The sequence below is a fragment of the Vulpes lagopus genome, chromosome 1, assembly GCF_018345385.1.
Source record: "Vulpes lagopus strain Blue_001 chromosome 1, ASM1834538v1, whole genome shotgun sequence".
Lineage (NCBI taxonomy): Eukaryota > Metazoa > Chordata > Mammalia > Carnivora > Canidae > Vulpes > Vulpes lagopus.
In genome coordinates, this window is record NC_054824.1 from 73,984,917 (window position 1) to 74,006,024 (window position 21,108).

Consider the following 21,108-nt stretch of genomic DNA (forward strand, 5'->3'; position numbering starts at 1 on the left):
AATTACAAAGGAGGAAGATCACCTCGGAATTCTGGCATCCTAACAACGTTAATCGCTTTCATTTTCTCTGTTACTTTTAGTCCTTGATTTTATGCCTTCATTTCACTTAACTATGACACAGAGACAATGCTTCGTTCTTTTTTTTTTCACTCAACATCATAATGTGAACACTTTTGTCTTAGTGCTATTTTGGTTGCAAGGAACATTCACTCAGTCAAGTTAAATTACCTGAAAAAAAAAAAAAAAAGATGTGAATGTGGCTAATCTTGCACAAATCCCAGGAGAGGAACCTAAGACAGCTAAGCTCCACAGGAATGGGATCCTGGGCGCGGCCCGCCCTCAGCTACTGGAGCTGCTCTGTTAGGGGCCCCGGGCTGGGAGGGCAGGTGGGGGGGTCCCTGCTGGTCTCCCTATTTCTGTTCCACAATCTCGTAAGCATCAGTTGTGCATCATCAACGATGAGCGCCCCAAACCCCACGACCTTGCAGTTCCGGAGTTTTCAGTCGTTCTCTCCCAATCTCTTAAAGTCAGATCCTGATTCAATTGGCCTCATTTATCTTTTCCATCCAGTTAGGCCACAAGAGTCAGAGGTGGCTGCTCAGCCCGTGGATGGCCTGTCGCTGGCTCAGGTGGACACACCTTGGTGCGATCCGGCCGCGTGCAGGGACCTTGCCCCCCCCTCCCCAGGCAGTGTGGCTGGGTGGGCAGGCGCCAGCTCTCTTGGGGCTGCTCTGTCTTCCTAACTACGGACTGTAGTGAACGTACTGCATCAAGCTCCACCATTCATGATTCCGTTCCTCGGCTGCTCGTGGCAGCTTCGGTTTAGCTCCTTTTGGTTTGGGGGCTGCCACAAGTAAAACTAAGGTGAACCTATTTTTTTAAAGATTTTATTTATTTATTCATGGAAGACACACACAGAGAGAGAGAGAGAGAGAGAGAGAGAGAGAGGCAGAGACCCAGGCAGAGGGCGAAGCAGGCTCCATGTGGGGAGCCCGATACGGGACTCGATCCCGGGGCCCTGGGGCCCCGGGGTCACGTCCTGAGCCGAAGGCAGCCGCTGAACCACTGAGCCAGCCAGGGGCCCCGATGATGAACCCTTCTGTCATGCTTCTTCCCTGTCATCTGCATTATATCAATCTTTCAATCACATTGAAATTGCATTCCCTGAGCACCTTTAGGATATAACACGTAACCTTATGTTTTTTGTTTAAAAAGTACCCATATTTGCTAGAGATTTGTACATGGGCAATTATGGGCAAAATAAGAGGATGTGATATCTGGAATTTTCTTCAAACCCTCTAGGAAAAACACTGGGGGGCAATGAGAGATTGCCGAACCAGATTGGTGAGGCGTTGATGACTCCCAGCCGACCACAGGTCACTGGGGATCTATTCTCCACGACTGTCTCTGTGTATTTTGCTGTTTCTCCCTCTGCCTTTCTTTTCCTCTCCCTTCTGGAATTTTTGTTCTTTTCCTCATGTTTCCTTGTGCTACTTGGTGCCCTCATGCTTCCCTCTGGACTCCCGAAGTATTTTTTTTAAAAGATTTTATTTATTTACTCATGAGAGACACACAGAGAGAGGCAGAGACACAGGCAGAGGGAGAAGCAGGCTCCATGCAGGGGACCCCATGCAGGACTCGATCCCAGGACTCCAGGATCACGCCCTGGGCTGAAGGCAGTCACTCAACCACTGAGCCACCCGGGCGCCCCTAGATATTTGCTTTTGAGCATGAATATTGAGCTAAGGTATGAATTTCCTTGAGCTCTTCAGACTCTTGGATGTTCTATATTAAAGGTTACAAAAAAACCCAAGCATCTTAAAATGTACAATTTTCCTTTTACTAAATAAATATGATCTCAAATTGTAGCTTCCGGTTTGACATTCCCAAAGTCGGAAAACTACCAGGCAAAAAGGCAGTAAGAAGGAGGTAGGTCCTGAACGACGAGAAGACTCTCTCCCCTGCTCTGCCTGCCTTTATGCCTGTGCTTTGTCATGCTGCCCACTGACCAGAGGGCACTTGGCTCCTCTTCTCAAATACTGTCATCCCCAAGAGTGTTACCTGCCTATCTCTTATCTCATGGGACAAAATAAGTTGTGACAGCTGTCCGGTAACATCAAAGACCATGAAGGTGACTATAGTTAGTACCTTTTACAGTGTTTTCAAAAAACCCAAATGATTCCACCTAAAGGAGTGCCCACTGCAGGACGGGGACACCTGGATAGGCCACCCACAAGAGGCCTTTGCCATCAGCTTTCCCCTTCCAGAAACAGAATTGCTACCTTCCTACTGCGCAACGCTTAGTTTCTTTCAACAGAAGTGTTCGAGGATCTCCAAACATCAGCTTATAATTAAAACCCCACAATAATCAATTCAGAATCTACTGTGAGCACAGCAGGTCAGCAACAAGTTTATTATTAGACGGGCAGAGTAACAGGGTGGTGCATGGCTAAGTGTTTGGGCCAACTTTCCTTGACTTTCTCTCCATGGGCTTCCGCTGTCCAATTTCCCTTCGGTGTTTGCAACGGTTTGCCGTGGTGGTCGGTCTTTATGGGGGGTGGAGGCGGGGCGGGGGGGGGGAAGCAAAGCAAAAGAAGTAACGTGGAGTGAACGCGCGCCTCTCACAGCGACTCGGGGCAGTTCACCTGATCTGTGATAGTCATTTTCTCGATGTCAATGTCATTAGAGGTCAGGATATCTTTCAGATAGGTCACTGTTTCTGGAGGGAGATAGGGGTTTCTTCCCAAGATCCAAACATGATCCATGTGAAAAAGCCAGACGATTGTGGTGCAGGAGTACACGAGGGCATAGTTCTCGTAGTCGGTGGCCAGGACCCAGTATGGAGCTGATGGCATCACTGAGGACCAGAGGAGGGACATTAAGCATTAAGAAGGACCAGGGCAAGAGGAACCTTCCTCTCCAGGACTCTGGAAGCCAGGGTCCTGGTCCTTCTATATTAGTGGCTCTTAAATCTGGCTTCATGTGGGAATCCTATGGGAGCTTTGAAAAAGCTCCTCGGCCACCTCCCTCCAGGCCTCCCCAGATTCTGATGTGGAGGTGGTTGGTACCCCTGAAGGCTCCCCCGTGATTCCCACGTGCAGCCAGAGCTCAGAGCCATCATTCTAGATCCTTCCTCCCTCCCTGGTAACAGGTCGGTCTGTAGGAGGCCGGGCTCTTAGCACGAGTACCAGTGGAGATGCCACTTAGCTAAGTAGAGTCAAGAACACGAGGTCAGAGGCCCCAGGCTTTCCACTCAGTACTTCCCAGCTTCCTCTAGAATCTGCCTGGGGAAGGAATTAAGGGCTAATGTCCCTTTGTTGGTGTGACCTTCAAAAACTCCCCTGTTCTTAAGAATATGGTCAATCAGATGGTAAGAGGTTTACTCTTCCTCACAAAGGGCCTACAAAGATGCACTGATTGACATCTGTATAGTATCGAAAGCCCAGCCTTAAAGGGTCCTTAAGGAAAGAGAGGGAGGATTTACCTTCTCCATCTGAATCCAGAAACTGTGTTCTGTGAACTTACTACCTCCACAGCCAAGGTCCACAGTAAGGGAAACTCATAGCCCAACTTGTTAAAGTTAAGTAAAAAAAAAAATGGAGCCAAATGGGAGAAAGAAATGCGTGCTGACCTCATACGAACCAAAGATTTGGACACATATGCAGTCACGTGAGGTGTGCTTTCCTGGGTTTCAAGCCTCCCACCTCCTCACTCAAAAATAATCCCTCTGATTGCCCGGCCAGACCAGATCTCAGCACTTGTGAATGACCATGAGAAGCCGGACAAAGGAGACGATGTGCAAGAGGCTAGGGCTTGGCTGGGTGTCAAGGACCCAACTGGTTGTCAGGATGACACCAGCGGCCTATCCAGATGCCCACCCAACACGGCCCCTCCTGGCTCTCACTTCTACCTGCCCATAAATATTTAAACAGAAGGACACTCAGAGGACATGTGGACAGAAGCCCGTGCGAGGCTGTAGGGCCCTGTTTCTGACTTCCCTTTCTAGCACTGTTGCTGCTTGCCTGCCGGGCTCACCCACGCGGGCTCGTATTCGCCGTGGGTCCGCTACCTGTGGATTTCCACTGTGTGTTCCCAGCTGGACTGAGAGCTCCGCAGTGCTGCGTCGTGTCGTATGTCCTCCCACCTCCTCTGGTGAGGGCATCATGCCCCAGCTGCACACAGCCAGGCACTCACATGCGGTCTTCCTCCCACAGGGTCTAGCTCTCAAGATACATTTACCCAGACATTTCCTCTTAGCGAAGAAACCTTCCATGTCTCTGTATTAGAAAACCCCAACAGCCTCCTACTGCTTCTGGAAGGCTCTTCAACCCATTAACATGGCTTTTGAGGCTCGGCCCTGTCTTGTCTCACATTCCATGTACCTGCCCCCATCTTCCGGGTCCTCTCTCGGGGCCTTTCCTTACGCCTTTCTTGCACTCAGGGCAGCCTTTCCTGTAAGTCTCACACATCCTGGAAGACCCAATGCAAACGTCTGGTCCCTTCCACTGGAATAAATCTCTTCCTCCTCTGCTTGCCCTGCCGGCAGCTCCTGCCTCTTCTAGCTCCTGTTGCAGCCTTCCTTCGGAAGGTTGTACCCGTAATATTTGGCCTCCACTCCCATCCCCATCCTTCATGAGAGTTTAAAGTCCTACATTTTAGTCCCAGGTCTCCAGTGACCTTGCCTACATCATCTAGCTTTTCTGCACTTTGACTTTCTTATTTGTAAGAATAAACGAGAGAAACTGACACGTATAATGCCCCCCACGGTTCATAGGGCACACGCCACGCCACTTATCTTTGCAACACTGGGCACAGAAGTGAAGTTGGCTGCCCATGATCACGTGTGTGGGAAGAGCTACTTTCATCTCCCAGCATTCCTATTTTGGTCTATCAAATCAGAGCTTCCTCTCTGCTCCACTCCAGGGTCTTGCTGGGGGTAAGAGGTGGCGATTCCTCTGCAGCTGTGACTTCAGTGTCCGCCACTTGGTGGGGAGAGGGACCCTCAAGCACTCCCAGCATTAGGAAATCTCACGTTTCTGAGCTGGCTTCTTCAGCGTGTCTACATCAACAGGAAAGCCAGTGTTTGGTGCTTCCTCTGTTGCCTGTGTTCATTCCTCAGTTAGACCAAGGCTCCGAGGGCAAATGCCTGGGACCGGATATCCCTCGGGGAACCCCACTGTGTGGCGAGAAAGTGGCAGACAGAGCCAGGGCTCAAACTTACCTTCACTCTTGTCATCTCCTGCTTCCAAGCTTTTGCACCCATCACTTGTTATGCTAATAATACCACTACTAACTACTAATTTTTCAGGCTTCCCTTTCCTCTGGGAAACAAGACAGGACTAGGTCTCTTACTGCTCAGGCCCGATGTGCTGCAATCTGTGCTTCCTCCATAGAAACATGGTTGTTTTTATACTAAATTGTGGGTGCACTTGTCCGTATCCACACTGGGGTGCAAGCCCCCCTGGGACAGGAGCCAGCTCTGTCTTGCTGATCAGCACATCTCCGGTGCTCAGCACCGAGCTTGGCATGTAGTAGGTGCTCGACAAATAATTATGTATTAAGTCACTCAGATGTTACAGGAGTACTCCAACCCAGGGCTGCAGCCTTCAGTTTGCATATCTCCTGTCCCTGAAACCTTCCAAGAGAAGTGAATACTTACACCAGAAAAACTTAACTCCCAGCTTGGCAGGCTCTGTAAGGTTGCCCTGGGTGGCTTCGCCTTCAATTTGATTCACGGTGCCATCAGATCTGCAATGAGTTCAAACAAACCAAACAAAGACCCTTAACTCATTGGAAGCCACAAATCAATGAAAGGCAAGATCTGTGACACCAAGGAGCAGGGGCTCAAGGCTGTGGTTTCTAGTCGGGAAGGTTCTGTCCCCTTTGTCACCGTCTCTGAGACTCAAGCGAGGAAGAAGGCCTAGGAGTGAGAGGAAGCGACTACTGAAATGCTCTAGGACTGTATCGTATATTAGGCCCCTGCGCTTTAGGACTGCTTTTTAAGTTTTGCAAGACCACTTCCTGCTCTCAGTCTCCAGAAGGAAGGAGTGAAAGACAAGGGGAAACCAACAGAAGAACCCAAAGCACTGAGAAGATTCGCCTCTTGAAAAATGAGACGGAGCCAAAGGAGAAAACAAGGTCTGATGTGATTACTGAGAGGCTGGGGGTCGGCAAGCTCGCCCCGCTCCTGGGGTGTCAGTGACGTCACAGGACTCCGTGTGTCCCATAGAGGCGAGCGTTCGCCGAGCTCCGAGGCCCCTATCCGGCCCACGCAGCCCCTGCCTGAGTGCGGGCCACCTGCTGCAGGCCGCAGGCCAGGGAGGCGGCAGTGGGGAGGCACCTGTGACGCTCAGAGGCACCGAATGGGGAGAAGTGCACGTCCTCCGGTGCCGCCTGACACTTGAGTGGCAGGGCCATTTCTGTCTAGGGGTCTAGGACTGGTGGCCCTGGGTCGCATGAGGCACTTGTGCCCTTTTGCTGGGAGCTGGCTCCGCTTCGGGGGAGCGCGCCGGGACCCCTGGGCCTGGGCCTGGGCCAGAGGGCGAAGGCCCGGGCTACACCCGAGGAGGGCAAGGAGGGCGCTCCCGGGCCCGGGGCCCTTCCTAGGAGGCTGTCGGCCGCCTGTCCGTCCCTGGAAGGCAGCCTGAGGCGGGGCAGAGGAGGCCGCGGGGAAGGGTGGGCAGGGGGAGGCGCTGCTGCAGGCCAAGCCCGAGGGGGACACGCAGGCTGTCCCCACGGACGCCCTCCCTCGTCGGCTGTTTGGCCCGAACAGTTCCAAGGCGCCGTCTGGTCCTAATAAACTCAGGGTCAGTTCATGGAGAAAACGCGTCTGTATGTTCAGGCTGAGCGGGTGACAGACGGGTCGTGCTTCCTCAGGGTTACCCGCAGCCAACGCCGCGTGTCTCCCGGCCCAGGCTCCCCAGGCCGTGAAGGAGGGTCCCCGGGGGGTCACCGGCTTACGGGGGGACACAGGCCTCGTCGCCCTGACTCCCTGACCAGGGATGGGCCCAGCGTCAGGAAGCGGCCGATCCGGGCCGTGTCTGACCCTCGTCGCAGATCGGGACAACTCCTGGGGCGCAGCCTCGATGCGCCTGCACCCGGACCCGGTCGCCCTGCCCCGGCTCTGAGATAAGCCGGTCTCTCTCTCTCTCTCTCTCTCTCTCTCTCTGCCGCTAAGATGCGACTTCGCTCCTCGGATTCCTGCAGGGCCAGGGGCCACCCCGGGTCCGGCACAGGAAGCCTGGTGGGGACCAGGACGGCCCGCAAAGCCTCCCGGAGCCGCAGGGCCTTCCAGGCTGCGCCGTGGCTGTTTCCTTGGAGCTGACACAGTTCCCAGATCCCGTAGGGGACAGGAGGGACAGCCCCTGGTCCCAGCCCTCTCTCCCGGCGTCTGTTGTCTTCCACGTTCCCCTGCTCTCTGGGCCTGAACGTCGGCCTCGTTGCTTATAAGCGGTGTGGCCATCGGGCGAGTTCCCCTCCGCCCCGTGCCTCTGTTTCTTCATCTAGAAAAGTGGCCTTGCTAAGGGCCTCAGGGCCGGGAGGCGCATGCTCGTTTACATACACATCCACCCAGGTGCACGCGTGCACATACACGTCCACTCACAGGATAGCGCCTTGCACGCAGGAAATGCTTAATACTTACCACTATTGTTTACTGTTGCTCTTATCTTTTTTTTTTAAGATTTTATTTATTTATTCATGAGAGACCCAGAGAGAGAGAGAGAGAGAGAGAGAGAGAGAGAGAGGCAGAGACCCAGGCAGAGGGAGAAGCAGGCTCCATGCAGGGAGCCCGACATGGGACTCGATCCCAGGACCCTGGAGGTCACGCCCTGGGCTGAAGGCAGGTGCTTAACCACGGAGGCCCCAGGCGTCCCTGCTCTTATATTTGTTGATGGAAGGTAGGTAGGAGCTCTTCCTGGGGCATTTTTAAAGTTTATGTTTGCTTTCTAAAGTATGAATTTTTCTATCAAATAGAAATCGGTTAGAAGCTCTCGGAAACAGAAAGGCGTCTTCCAGAGGCTGTCCTGTTCACAAACCCTAGAGTGTGGCTATGAATGTATTTGATTCTTGCTTAATGAGAACAGGCATCTTCTAGTCGTCACAGCTGTCTGGAGACGGAATGAATTGCCATGAGCAACCAGTCCCTGGGAGGGTTCAAGCCGAGCTGGATGCCCTGTCAGTAGATGAGGTAGAAAGAGCTTCTCTCTTGGTTTGGAGATCAGATCAGATCAAAGTCTTGCTTGCCCTTTGCTACCCGCATGTCTGTTTTGCAAGGAGAGCAGGAACCCTGCAGTTTGGATTCCCTTTGAGTCCCCAGTACCTTTTACAGGGCACACACACAACAGGCCCAGAATAAGTGTAAGTGCTCGCCGGGAACACACAATACAGTAAGTACACAATACAGTAAGATGCCCAGCAAGAGGTCTTGCAAATAAGCGAGTGGCTTCTAGTCCCCACCATCCTGCCGGCCAAAAGCCTTCGTCTCAGGACCTGCTGCGAGCAGTCAGTGCAGACACAGCCACATCTGCCTCCCCGCTGAGCTAGGCCGCAAGGACACCCAGTCACCCGGGGACAGCTCTCGGCAGGCTGGCTCCGGGACCGTGTTGCTTTTGAAACCGCAGCCACTCACCTCAACTCCTGGTTTATCACTTTGATGTTTCCGTTTTCCATTAGCGAATAGTTGGCTTGGATGCAACTTCCCTTCTCAAAGCTCACTGGGATCTTCTCAATTTCGTACCATCGTCCAAGATACTGCAGAGATAACAATAAGCAGAGAAAACCCTGTGGCTCTCTGGGGACCTGCTAACTCTTCCCTATTGTTGTCTTTTAGAGCAGAGCCCTTTCCTGGGGAAACCACGCAAAAAGGGCTGCACTGTTCCCGACAGCAACTGAGCAAGATATTGATTCAAATGAGAGTAAGTGAGTCAGATTTGCAGGCATTGGTCGAATGCCACATTTTATTCCTAAAGTGACCTTTATTTAGATGTGATGTCAGTGGGCCCTCCAGCCAAAATCTATGTGAAATTTTAAGCTCTGTAAAGGAGAGGGAGCGGTCCAGATGATGTAAGGTTCCATCTCATATATTTTGTGATTCTACGAGGCATCTTTGAATTGTGTGCAAAACCAGATATGGTCACTCTGGGGAACTGGGACTCCAGAGTTGGTTGTTTCTCATCATAAGACCCCGGACAGGGAGTTGGTCACAAAGGCTTTTAGCAAGTGATCAGGATTCAGAAGATTGATATCATTCTTTCACTGGGGACTTGGTCTCCGTTCATCACTTCGTGTACAGAGTCAACATTAAAGGAAGATAAATAAATAAAAATTAAAGAAATTTTAAAAAATTAAAAAAAATAAAGGAAGTGTGTAATGGTGTGGGTGACGGTGAGGAGAGATAAGTACTTTCATGCTTCCATGCACTGCCTTGCGTGGAGACTGCTCCAATTTACAACCTGCATGGGGGGCAATCTGACAATATCTAGCAAAGAAAATACATCTAGTGAATTTATGAGGTTATTTGATGCAGTGCTGTTTGTAAGAACAAAAGACAGGAAATTAGAGTCTACGTGAGCGTTCGTAGGGGACTGGGTACATAAATGTGTATGGCACACCATACAACCGAATGTTATATAGCCTCCTTTAAAGGAGTCACGCAACTATATCCAAGATGCATTCAATGGAAAAAAAGAGCTGGGTGAAAAATAAGAGTATATGGAAAATGGGGGGAAAGGTTATTATGTTCATTTTCTATTGCTGCTATAACAAATTCCACAAGCTTACAACACAAATTTATGGTCTCGTGGGTTTGTACATCAAGTGAGCTTGATTAAAATCAAGGTGTTGGCAGGACTGTGTTCCTTTCTAGGGGGTTTAGGGGACTCTGTCTTCTTGCCCTGTCCACATTTTAGAGGCCACCCACATTCTTTGGCTGGTTGAACCCCTTCCTCCATCTTCAGAGCCAGCAAAAGCGGGTGAAATCCTTCTCACATCGCATCTCTCTTTCTCTTGTTCCATCATCACATCTCTCTGACCACAGCTGGGGAAAGTTCTCTGCTTTCAATAATTAGACTGAGCCCACTGGGTAATCCACGCTCTCTGGCCATCTCCAAGTCTATAACTTTATTCACATCAGCAAAATCCTCCTTTTTGTGGAAAGTAGCATATTCGCAGGTTCCAGGGATCAGGGTGTGGACATCATTCTGCCTACTGCACTTATGTGGGTATTTGTGTACGTATACACTATCTCCCAAATGATACACAATAAACTGTTTTTAACTGGTTGCTCCTAGGGAGGGACACTGAGGTAGGAGGGAAACAGGGGTAGGTTCAATGACAAAGAACTTGTCATTGAACATTCTTTGGCACCTTTAGAATTCGGACCCATGTGAATATATTTACTTAGTCAATATATTAATTGAAAAAATTTTAGAAACTTAAAAATCTATTACTCGGGGATCCCTGGGTGGCTCAGCGGTTCAGTGCCTGCCTTTGGCCCAGGGCGTGATCCTGGAGTCCCGGGATCGAGTCCCACATTGGGCTCCTGGCATGGAGCCTGTTTCTCCCTCTGCCTGTGTCTCTGCCTCTCTCTCTCTCTATCTGTGTCTATCATAAATAAATAAATCTTTAAAAAAAAATCTATTACTCAAAAAGTCAGAATTTGAACTGAGAGTGTACTGCAAACAGGTGGCAGTATTGCTTCAGTCACATGGCTCTTTGCTCAAACATATACCCTTGTTTACGGCCTAAATTTTCCACTCATTTATTACAGCACATCTTTCAATTAAAACCACTGAAATGAACACTCATTTAAAGCACCACCAAAAAATAAGGTTAAAGGTCAATTGGTTTCATAGGCATTCTCAACAAAAAAAGCTCCAATGTACACAGAGCATTTAAAATAGTTCTATTATTGTTAAGGTGACTTTAGTGCTCCATAATTAAAACGGAGGAAGTGGATTTTCCAGAAAAGAAGAAACTCAGAGGTGGAAGATTTTTTTTTATGTCATGTTCCCTTATAATTTCATAATATTTTTGTGAAAGCCCTTTCATGTTTTTGGGTCTCAGTTTCTCTGCCCATATAAGGAGAATGCAATGTTTAAAAGGAATCCTGGAAGGGCACCTTGGTGGCTCACTGGGTTGGGTTTCTGACTCTTGATTTTGGTTTGGGTCATGATCTCAGGGTCGTGGAGCTCACTTGGGATTCTCTCTCTCTCTCTCTCTCCCTCTGCCGCTCCCCGTTTGTGTACACTCACTCTCACTCTCTCTCTTAAAAAGAGAGAGAGAGAGAGAGAAAGAAAGAAAAGAAGAAAAGAAAAGAAAAGAAAAGAAAAGAAAAGAAAAGAAAAGAAAAGAAAAGAAAAAAGAATCCTGGAAAGGAAATAGTAAAATGATCTCTATTTGCAGACAACAGGATTTTATGATAGAAAATCCTAAGGAATCTACACACACAAAAACTATTAGAACTAATAAATAAAATCAGCAAGGTTAACGGATACAAGATCAATATATAGAAATCAAATGAGTTTCTACACTTACAATGAAAACTCTGTAAATTAAATTATGAAAATTCCATTGACAATAGCATCAAAAGAATAAAATACTTATGAATAAACTGAACCAAAGAAACAACAGAACTTATACTCTGAAAAGTACAAAACATTGTTGAAAGAAATTAAAGAAGACCTAAGTAAATGGAAAGATAACCTATGTTCATGAATTGGAAGCCTTAAAATCTTTTTTTTTTAAGATTTATTTATTTATTTATTATAGATGTAGAGAGAGAGAGAGAGAGAGAGAGGCAGAGACACAGGAGGAGGGAGAAGCAGGCTCCATGCCAGGAACCCGACGTGGGACTCGATCCTGGGACTCCAGGATCACGACCTGGGCCAAAGGCATGCGCCAAACCGCTGAGCCACCCAAGGATCCCCAAGTCTTAAAATTCTTAAGATGACAATATTCTCCAGATTGATCTAGATTCAGTGAAGTCTTTATTTAAAACAACAACAAAAATAAATAAAAAATAAAACAACAACAACAAAAACCCAACTCTGCTTCATTGTAGAAATTGACAAATGGATCCTAAAACTCATATGGAAATGCAAAGGACCCTGAATAGCCAGGACAAAGTTGAAGGCCTCATATTTTCTAATTTCAAAACTCACTCTAAAGCTATTGTAATCAATACTATATAGGGCTGGCCTAAGGACAGACATATAGAACAACAGAATAGAATTGAGAGTCCAAAGATAAACTCTTACATATATGGCCAATTGATTTTCAGCAAGGATGCCAAGACTATTTGGTTGGGGAAAGAACAGTCTTCTCAACAAATAGCTCTGGGACAATTGAATATTTATTAGCAAAATAGTCAAGTTGGACTTCTATATCACATTATATACAAAGTTTAACTTAAAATTGATGACAAACTTTAAAACTATGAATCTCTTATAAGAAAATACGGAAATAAATCTTCATAACCTTGCATTAGGCAATGATTTATTTTTATTTAATTTTTAAAGATTTTTAAATATTATTTGAGAGAGAGTGTGTGAGAGAGAGCAAGATCATGAGGGTGAATGGGTAGAGGGAGAGCATACTCTTCCCTGAACAGGGGGCCTGACTCGGGATTTGATCCCAGGACTCTGGGATCATGACCTGAGCCAAAGGCAAACACTGACTGAGCCACCCAGGTACCCAGGCAATGATTTTCTAGATACCAAAAGCACAAGCAACAAAAAGCAAGATAAATTGGATCTCATTACTGTTAAAAACCTTTATGCTGTCAATAAAGTGAAAAGACAATTCATGGGGGGAAATATTTGCAGATCATGTTTCTGATAAGAGACTTGTGTCTAAAGCATATAAAGAACTCTCAGAGCTTGGGGCACCTGGGTGGCTCAGCAGTTGAGCGCCTGCCTTCGGCTCAGGGCCTGATCCTGGTCCTGGGATTAAGTCCCGCAGCATCGGGCTCCCTGCAGGGAGCCTGCTTCTCCCTCTGCCTGTGTCTGCCTCTCTCTCTGTGTCTCTCATGAATAAATAAATAAATCTTAAAAAAAAAAAAGAACTCTCAGAGCTCAATAATTAAAAGATAAATAACCCAATTAAAAGATGAGCAAAGGAGTCAGACATTTCTCAAAAAAAGATGTACAAATGGATACTAAACACATGAAAAGATGCTCAATGTCATTAACCATCGGGGAAATGCAAATCATAACCACAGGGAGAAACCACTTCTTTGCCACTAAAACTTTGAGGTATACTATAATTAAAAGATGGCAATAACAAGTATGGGGAAAGCTATGGAGAAATTGGTGTTAGACACTGCTGATGGGAATATAAAATGGTGCACGCAGCTGTTTTGGAAAACAGTCTGGCTGTTTCTCAAAAGGCTAACCTGGAGTTACCATATAACCTAGCAATTCTACTCCTAAGTGTGTGCCCAGGAGAACCGAAAATAGATGTCCACAAAAAAACTCCCACAAACACAAACACAAAAACCTTGTACGTGGATGCTTATAGCAGCATTATTCCTCATAGTTAAAAAGTGTAAACAGCCCAAATGATGAACAGATGAATAACATGTGGCTTTATCCATGCAGTAGGATATTATTTGCCAGTGAAAAGGAAGGAAGTACAGATACATGGTACATGGATGAGCCTTGAAAATATTATGCTGAGTAAAAGGAATCAGTCACAAAAGAGCACATACTGTATGATCCCATCTCTATGAAATGTTCAGAATAAGCAAATCCATAGAGACAGAGAGCTGGTTGTCTGGGACGGGGGTCAGGGTGGGGGAGAATGGACAGTGACTGTGGCTAAGGATGATGAAAATATTCTAAAATTGATTGTGGAGGGCAGCCAGGGTGGCTCAGCAGTTCAGCGCCACCTTCAGCCCAGGGCCTGATCCTGGAGACCCCAGATAGAGTCCCACGTCGGGCTCCCTGCGTGGAGCCTGCTTCTCCCTCTGCCTGTGTCTCTGCCTCTCTCTCTCTCTGTCTCATGAATAAATAAATAAAATCTTTAAAAATAAAATAAAATTGATTGTGGTGATGGTTTCATAACTCTGCGATTATACGAAAAACCCAATGAAAGTGAACGTTAAGCCGGTGAACTATATGGCTTATATTCCAATAAAACTTTTTTTTTAGACATCCTGCTTTACTCCTCAAAGGACTTTTGTAAATATAGATCAATTATCATTTTTTGAAGTGTCTTCGGATTTTTACCCTCACATTGAAATATAATTCAAGTTCCTGATTTTTTTCGGGAAAGACTCCCGTGCCTTAGCAGGATTACCTGAATAAAGGGACGGGCCCATCATAGTTCCGGAGTAAGGCAAGGTGGACTGTGCTGTGTGTCTCCTTTCTTCCCTCCCCGGGGTGACTGCTGACAGTGCTCCTTCCCCACAGCCCTCAGGCTCTGAGCTGTCCTCCCTCACTCCTCTATCTAATCCATCCCCGCAGGGTCCCAACACTCATTCACACTGAGAAGTGGGTGACTGATAACTTTAATATTACTCATGACGAGTCCTGCCTGTTACAAACGATCCAAACTTTCTATGAAGGAGAAAATGTCTTAAGAGGGAGATTCTAAGGGCGCCTGGGGGGCTCAGGGGTGGAGCGCCTGCCTTGGGCCCAAGGCGTGACCCCGGGGTCCCGGAATTGAGTCTTGCATTGGGCTCCCTGCATGGAGCCTGCTTCTCCCTCTGCCTGTGTCCCTGCCTCTCTCTGTGTCTCTCATGAATAAATAAATAAGATCTTTAAAACCAGCCCCCCCAGAAAAAGAGGGAGCCCCTGGGCGAGTGTCCTGAGCGGTGGAAGTGCTTCCCCTGGGCCGGTTGACTCTGCTGTTCCCTGCACCTGTGCACGTACTGGCAGCAAGGCTGGGCCTGAGCCCAGGAAGGACGCACGTGCGGGGTCTGGTCATGCGGGTGTTTCCCGAGCAGGTGCCTAGCAAGTGTCTTGGGGAGGCCTGGCCCCTTCCAGGCCCTGCGTGAGCAATTCGTGGGCGCCCTGCACCTGGGGAAGGCAGTTCTGGGTCCCGCTGTGCATGCACTGGCTGGGAGGCCCGGGTGGGCCGCGAGCTCTCCGAGGCTCAGCTGCTTGGGGCACAGAAGGCGGGAGCAGCCCCAGCGCCCCCCCCCACCCCCGGCCTGCCTCGGCCTCCGGGGACAGCCCACCCGCCCCCGCCCGCACCGCGACCTCGGCCTGAGGCTTGCGGGCCCCGCGGGGAAGGCAGGGCCGCTCCCCTGGCGCCGGGCCCAATCCGGGCGCCGCGCACATCCTCGGGGCCCGCAGGGGGCCTGTGGTCCGCAGGGGACGCAGCACCTGTGCTGCCCCGGGCTTGGCCGTTTTGCAGGTGCGCTCGGTGCCTCCCGGGGGCCCGCCCCAAGCCCTGCGCTCCCGTCGGGGAGGGGCCCGGAGGGATGCGGAGCCGCAGGGGAGCGGAGCGGAGCCCCGGGGGGTGGTTCCCGGGGGATGCGAACCCGCAGCGGAGCCGAGCCCGGGGGGGGGGGGGGGGTGTCCCGGGGGATGGGACCCGCAGCAGAGCGGAGCGCAGCCCGGGGGTGGGGTCCCGGGGGATGCGGACCTGCGGGGGAGCGGAGCGGAGCCCGGGGTGGGGGTCCCGGGGGATGGGACCCGCAGCGGAGCCGAGCCCGGGGGGGCGGGGGGGTGTCCCGGGGGATGGGACCCGCAGCGGAGCGGAGCGCAGCCCGGGGGTGGGGTCCCGGGGGATGCGGACCTGCGGGGGAGCGGAGCGGAGCCCGGGGTGGGTGTCCCGGGGGATGGGACCCGCAGCGGAGCGGAGCGCAGCCCGGGGGTGGGGTCCCGGGGGATGCGGACCTGCGGGGGAGCGGAGCGGAGCCGGGGGGCGGGGGTGTCCCGGGGGATGGGACCCGCAGCGGAGCCGAGCCGGGGGGGGGGGGGGTCCCGGGGGATGCGGACCCGCAGCGGAGCCCCGGGGGGGGGTCCCGGGGGATGGGACCCGCACCCGAGCCGAGCCCCGGCCCCGCGGCCCCGCCTACCTTGTGCACATCGAAGTTCTCCTGCACCGGCGGCGTCGGGCATCTCCCCAGGTGGAAGGCCTGACCGTCTGCGGCGGGGAAGAGGCCGGCCAGCGCGGGGAGCAGCAGCAGCGCCGTCAGCATCCTGGGCTGTGGGGGACCTGGGTCAGGGGACCCTCCGCAGGGCCGCGGGGCTCCATCCTCAGGGCGCGACCCCCGCCCCGGCCCCCGCCCTCCGACCCCGCGGAGCCCGCTGGGCTGCAGCTCCTGGGCCTGCCTGCTGGCCCCGCCGCCTCCTGCCCTGCGCTGCTCCGGCGGGCGCCCGGGAGCCCGGCGGGGTCACGGGCAGGTGCAGGGGGCGCGGGGGGCCAGGCGGAGGCCAGCGGGGTCCGCGGAGGCCAGCGGGGTCCGCGGAGCCAGGGAGGCGGTGGAGGTGAAGGTGCGCGATGTGCGGGGCCTCAGGAGCCTCCCAAGGGGGCCGCGCCCCCCCGAGGCCCGAGGCTCCAACAGGCCAAGTGCGGGGACCCCGCCCCCGGGCCCCAGCTGGTCTGAGGCTGCTTTGTCCCACACCCAGCAGAACCGAACCGTGTCCACTTTACGTCCAGTTTCCCCGTCTATTAACTGCAAATGATGATCATTCCGACCTCACGAAGTTTTACAAGAATTAAATGAGATGCTATGGAGAGAGCAGGTAGGACTGTGTCCCACACAGGCAAAGAAAGGGCTTCAGGAATGCTAGTTACATGTTACCATGAAAAGCGGAAACAGCCAATTATTTCCTGAATTTCGTTTTGGCCTTCTGTTGGGGATGTTTTTTCATAGACATGCATTTATTTTAATTAATTAATTAATTAATTAATTAATTATTTCGTCCCTGCACAGACGGGGACACGGATGTGCATTCACCCAGAGGAGGACCCGGAGCTGGCGGCAGGCATTCCGGCCCAAGCACCCCTCCCTGCCTCTTGCCCTGACTGTTCTCTCCCTTGGGACTCCTTGCCTGTAGCTGCACAGGAGCCATCTCCAGCTCCCTTTCTCCCTCTCAGTGAAGAGGACGGAATCAATGCAAGCAAAATGTTCTCAGATCTGAGCATTTAAAAGGATGTGTCATAACACGAATAACTATAACCACTTTATTATGGTTAAACCTCCAAATAACCTTTAACAATCAATAGCTTTTCTTCTGGAGGTTTCTTTGCCCCGTTTTCAAAGGAACAGTTACATAATGAGCAAAGCTGCCAGCTGGGGGCGTGCAGGGTGGTTGGTGAGCTTCCCTTGAGCAAGCCAAGTCTGTGGTGGGACGCTGCCTTCTGAGAGTCCATTCCCCATCAGCTCCTACCATCATGTACACAACACCTGTCCTTAAACCTTATGGGAGATGATGGATTTGCCTGAACTTAGAAACATTCACACATTTCCGAGAAATTCTTAGAACCATGGAGCTTTACTCTTGGCCTTCCGTAGGCTCCAAGCTTGGTGCCTTGCCCAGAAGATCCAACCTCAAAGGATGGTCACACATTATGTACGTTCTACAGGACTTCCCAAACTGGCAGGGATTGAGGGGTCCTTTACCCACACCCCGAGCCCGCAGGTGTACGGATGGCAGCTGAGTACCAGAAGAGGTAGAGAGCCGGGACTCCGGTGCCATCACCAGCTGTCCGTCCGGCAGCGACTGTGAGCCGTGCTTCCCTCTGTACCCCACCTTTGGTGGCTTTCGATAAACGCCTCCCTCCCTAACCTGCTGAGTCTCATCTCACCAGTGACAGTTACAGCAAAAGTCAGTTCCATGGCTTCCTCTGACAAATATCTTATTAGAAAATGCTCTATTGTGGGCTGAACCTGTGCTTTAGCTCCGTAGGAGGATTTCATAGGAAGGCTAATTCTTGCTCGCATCTCTTCCAAAGATGCCTCTTTATTGAAGTAGTTTCATTCCTATGGTTAAAACTTTTTGTGAGAGAGAGGTTGATGGCATCCCTAATTTCCAGGCCCCTTCCGTGCCGGTTCACCCCACACTTAGTGAGCATCTGCGGAAGGTGAGGCAGGAGGGAAAGGACTCGGGAGACCAGGTGAGCAAAGTAAAGCCATTTCAGTTTTAGGCTGTTTAACCTAAGGGTCGGCGGGTCATAAAAAGAATTACAAGATCTGACTCACGGAAGACCGTGAGACCCCACTCTCTCCGGCAGTAAAGCCACAGAGGTCAGACATTCTTAAAATTGCTCCCTGTGGGTAATTTCATGATCCTAAAACAATGGAATAACCACCCCCCCCCCCCGTAGTAAATGATAAAGCCAACGTTAACGAGTAAGCCCCTCCTTGTATGGTTAGCTAATTAAAAAAAAACTTATAAAACCCTTTATTAGAGGCGAAGTGGTGTCTTCTTCCTCAACTGGGAGGGGAGGCCTCTAAATGGCTTGCTCTTGAATTCTTTCCTATACAAAGCCGAGAACCCTCCCTCTGGGGCCTCAGCTCCATCCGACATCAAAGGTAAATGACATTATTAAAGTACACTTGTGAACTCGGGTATGTGTGACCTATATTTTTGCATCATCTTCTAATACTAATGGCAAGATTGCCTTAATGAGGGGAGTTTACATATTTTAAACATAAGTGTAATTTAGGTGCTATTTTAACTGAATATTAAGTTATTTAATAATAATTCTACTAAAGTTAAGGTGCATCCACGTTGGGCCAGCACTGACTCTGTGAACCGGTACTCACGCTCATTGGACTTCTCCACGGAGAAGCCCTGGCCTCAGTATTTAAATGTGCCACACACTGAATTGCCACAAGCCCTATATCTGGAAGGATCCTACATTGACGTTCTTTGTACTCAGTGGTGTTAATGTGCCCAGGCTATTTCCTGCTAGCTCTGCAGCCAGAACTTATGCCAGGTCTCCTGGGAGCCTGTTCTCTTAATACCTGCATCTTAGTGAGGACACAGTACTTGATTTCAAAGAGCAGCAGCTAATTAAGTACTAGATTTTTAGATTTCACGTGATAAAACAAAACACATTTCCACAAGTAAATGGGTCTGAAAAAAACCCATTTCACTATTGGATCTAAGAAGAAAACATGTCACTTGACGGGATGAGCACTGGGTGTTTTTCTGTATGTTGGTAAATTGAACACCAATAAAAAATAAATTTATTATTAAAAAAAAAAGAAGAAAACATGTCTTTTGAAGAAAATATTTTGGGGTCATATTGTTAAATGCATTTTCTATTCACAGGATGAATTCCAGTTCACTTTTCAGTTACTTTTTACTGTAATTCCCAGTTGGATGACCACTCCCTGAGACTTCATCCAGCACAGCATCGCATAGGGAACCTTTTCTTATTGTTTCTGTAGCACAAAAGAGGTTGCATAGGGCAAGCGGAAGACTTGGAGGTGAGTCGACATTGGGCTGGCACCCCAGGCCTGGCATCTGGCGGCGGTCTTCCCTTAGACTTATGGCTTGGGATAGCTGACTGTCAATGTCATCACTGAAAAAGGCACCACTAGTGCCTACTCTGCAAGGGTGTTTGAGAAAAAAATGAGACCAAAGTTGCAGAGCAGCTGGCACGAACCCTCCACCGTGTTAGTCACTGTTTTTAGCTGAACAGTCAAGCCTGTCTCTATTTGAAGCATCATTCGTCATAAATGAAAATGAAAACCCCAGTACCTACCTTTTTTGTCAAGATGAAGGCAGTTTCCACATGCAAACTCATCCAAACGAGGATGCCTTCTTTTGTTGGCTGGCTTTTCCCAAGCTTTTTTATAAGCTTCGTGGGGTCATTGATGTTTAATTTTAATGCATGCCACACCCCCTCCAGCTCAGGAAGGCTGGCCTAAAAGCTTAGCTCTGTACCAAACACAAAGATGGGATGTTTTGTCCATCTCCCTCCCTCCCCCAATTTCCTTCACAGCTGCTCCCTGAAAAAGAAACAATGAGAGACTGTGTGTGTGAGATAGAGGGAAAGACAAAGTGCGTTTCATTCAAAACATCTTTTTTGCTGTGTGGATTTTCTAATTTAATTTTCTCAGTCAGAATGCACTTTTAAGTTCCAGGAAGATGAGTTGCAACATGTTTTCAAGCATCTGGTATTTATTTTTCATTTTTGTGTAAATGAAAGATCAACAATCTCATTTCCTGAAATGGAGCATGAATTTCCACCCCATGTGGTCCCGGCCTGGAGGCCTGGAATGCGGCTCAGGCAAAGGAGTGAAGGTTAAGAACCAGAGCTGGCTTTCTGTGTGATCCTGGACCAGCCACCCACTTCTCTGGGCCTGGGCGCCTCACTGTGAGGTAGACTGTCCTTTCTGCCTCCGCCGGACCTGGGCCTACAGGGCAGTTAGTGAGGGAAGAGCTGGGGCCAAGAGCTGAGAACGCCAAAGGTACCCTCAGGCCCTTCCCAGCAGCACCTTCTCTGCAGCGTCTTCCTGCCTAGGGTGGCAGCGGGTTTAAGCTGCTCAATCCACAGAGGTTGGGCTGGGCCTCATCTCTGTGGAATGAGCAGCGTTGGATTTTAGGACTTGGGTTCTATGCCTTTATGATAAGGCAGGAGGTGGTTTTTGTTTTTTATTTTTATTTTTATTTTTTGGTTTTTGTTTTTTAAAGATTTTATTTATTTGAGAAAGAGCGTGTGTGTGTGTGTGTGTGTGTGTGTGTGTGTGTGGACTCAAGCAGGGGGAGGGGCAGAGGCAGAGGGCGAAGCAGACAACTGCTGAGCAGGGAGCCCCCCCCCCCATGGGGCTAGACCCCAGGACCCTGAGACCATGACCTGAGGGGAACCAGCAGATGCTTAACCAACTGAGCCACCCAGACGCCCCAAGGCAGATGCTTTTAGGACGTGGATAGGACAGTACCTTTGTAGTAGACTTCTATTCCCAAATAAAATGCATTCTCCAATGTCTAAGCAATAGAGAGAAACTTCTAGCGCCAGGCCTTATAAACATGAAAAGCAACAGCAAGAACAAAAGTGAATCCTTGACATGCCAGACCAGGAGAGCTCATTCTCTGGGATGTTCCTTACCTTTTCAAGAAAAGGAGAAATTCTGATTTCGTTCAGGGCCCTGACTTGCCGGGCTCCTCTAAGGCTTGCCCTCAGAGCTCTGCTGGCCCT

General features: G+C 49.9%; 1 protein-coding gene across 1 annotated transcript; it reads right to left on the reverse strand.

The window, feature by feature from the left end:
• Positions 1-2,381: 2,381 nt before the first annotated feature.
• APOD (apolipoprotein D) lies at positions 2,382-19,808 on the reverse strand. Its single transcript, XM_041770491.1, has 5 exons — positions 19,672-19,808; positions 16,028-16,156; positions 8,630-8,751; positions 5,660-5,748; positions 2,382-2,857 (listed from the first exon to the last, which is right to left on the reverse strand). Exons 1-5 carry the CDS (start codon positions 19,711-19,713, stop codon positions 2,622-2,624), a joined length of 618 nt encoding a protein of 205 aa, XP_041626425.1. The 5' UTR covers positions 19,714-19,808; the 3' UTR covers positions 2,382-2,621.
• Positions 19,809-21,108: the final 1,300 nt, after the last annotated feature.

Bases quoted from the DNA above. Each gene is read 5' to 3' on its own strand.
- APOD (XM_041770491.1), bottom strand. From the start codon at position 19,713: ATGAGTTTGCATGTGGAAACTGCCTTCATCTTGACAAAAAAG. The intron at 16,157-19,671 runs GTAGGTACTGGG...GGTCCCCCACAG, and splicing joins CCTTCATCTTGACAAAAAAG to CCCAGGATGCTGACGGCGCT. The intron at 8,752-16,027 runs GTAGGCGGGGCC...TTATCTCTGCAG, and splicing joins AGAACTTCGATGTGCACAAG to TATCTTGGACGATGGTACGA.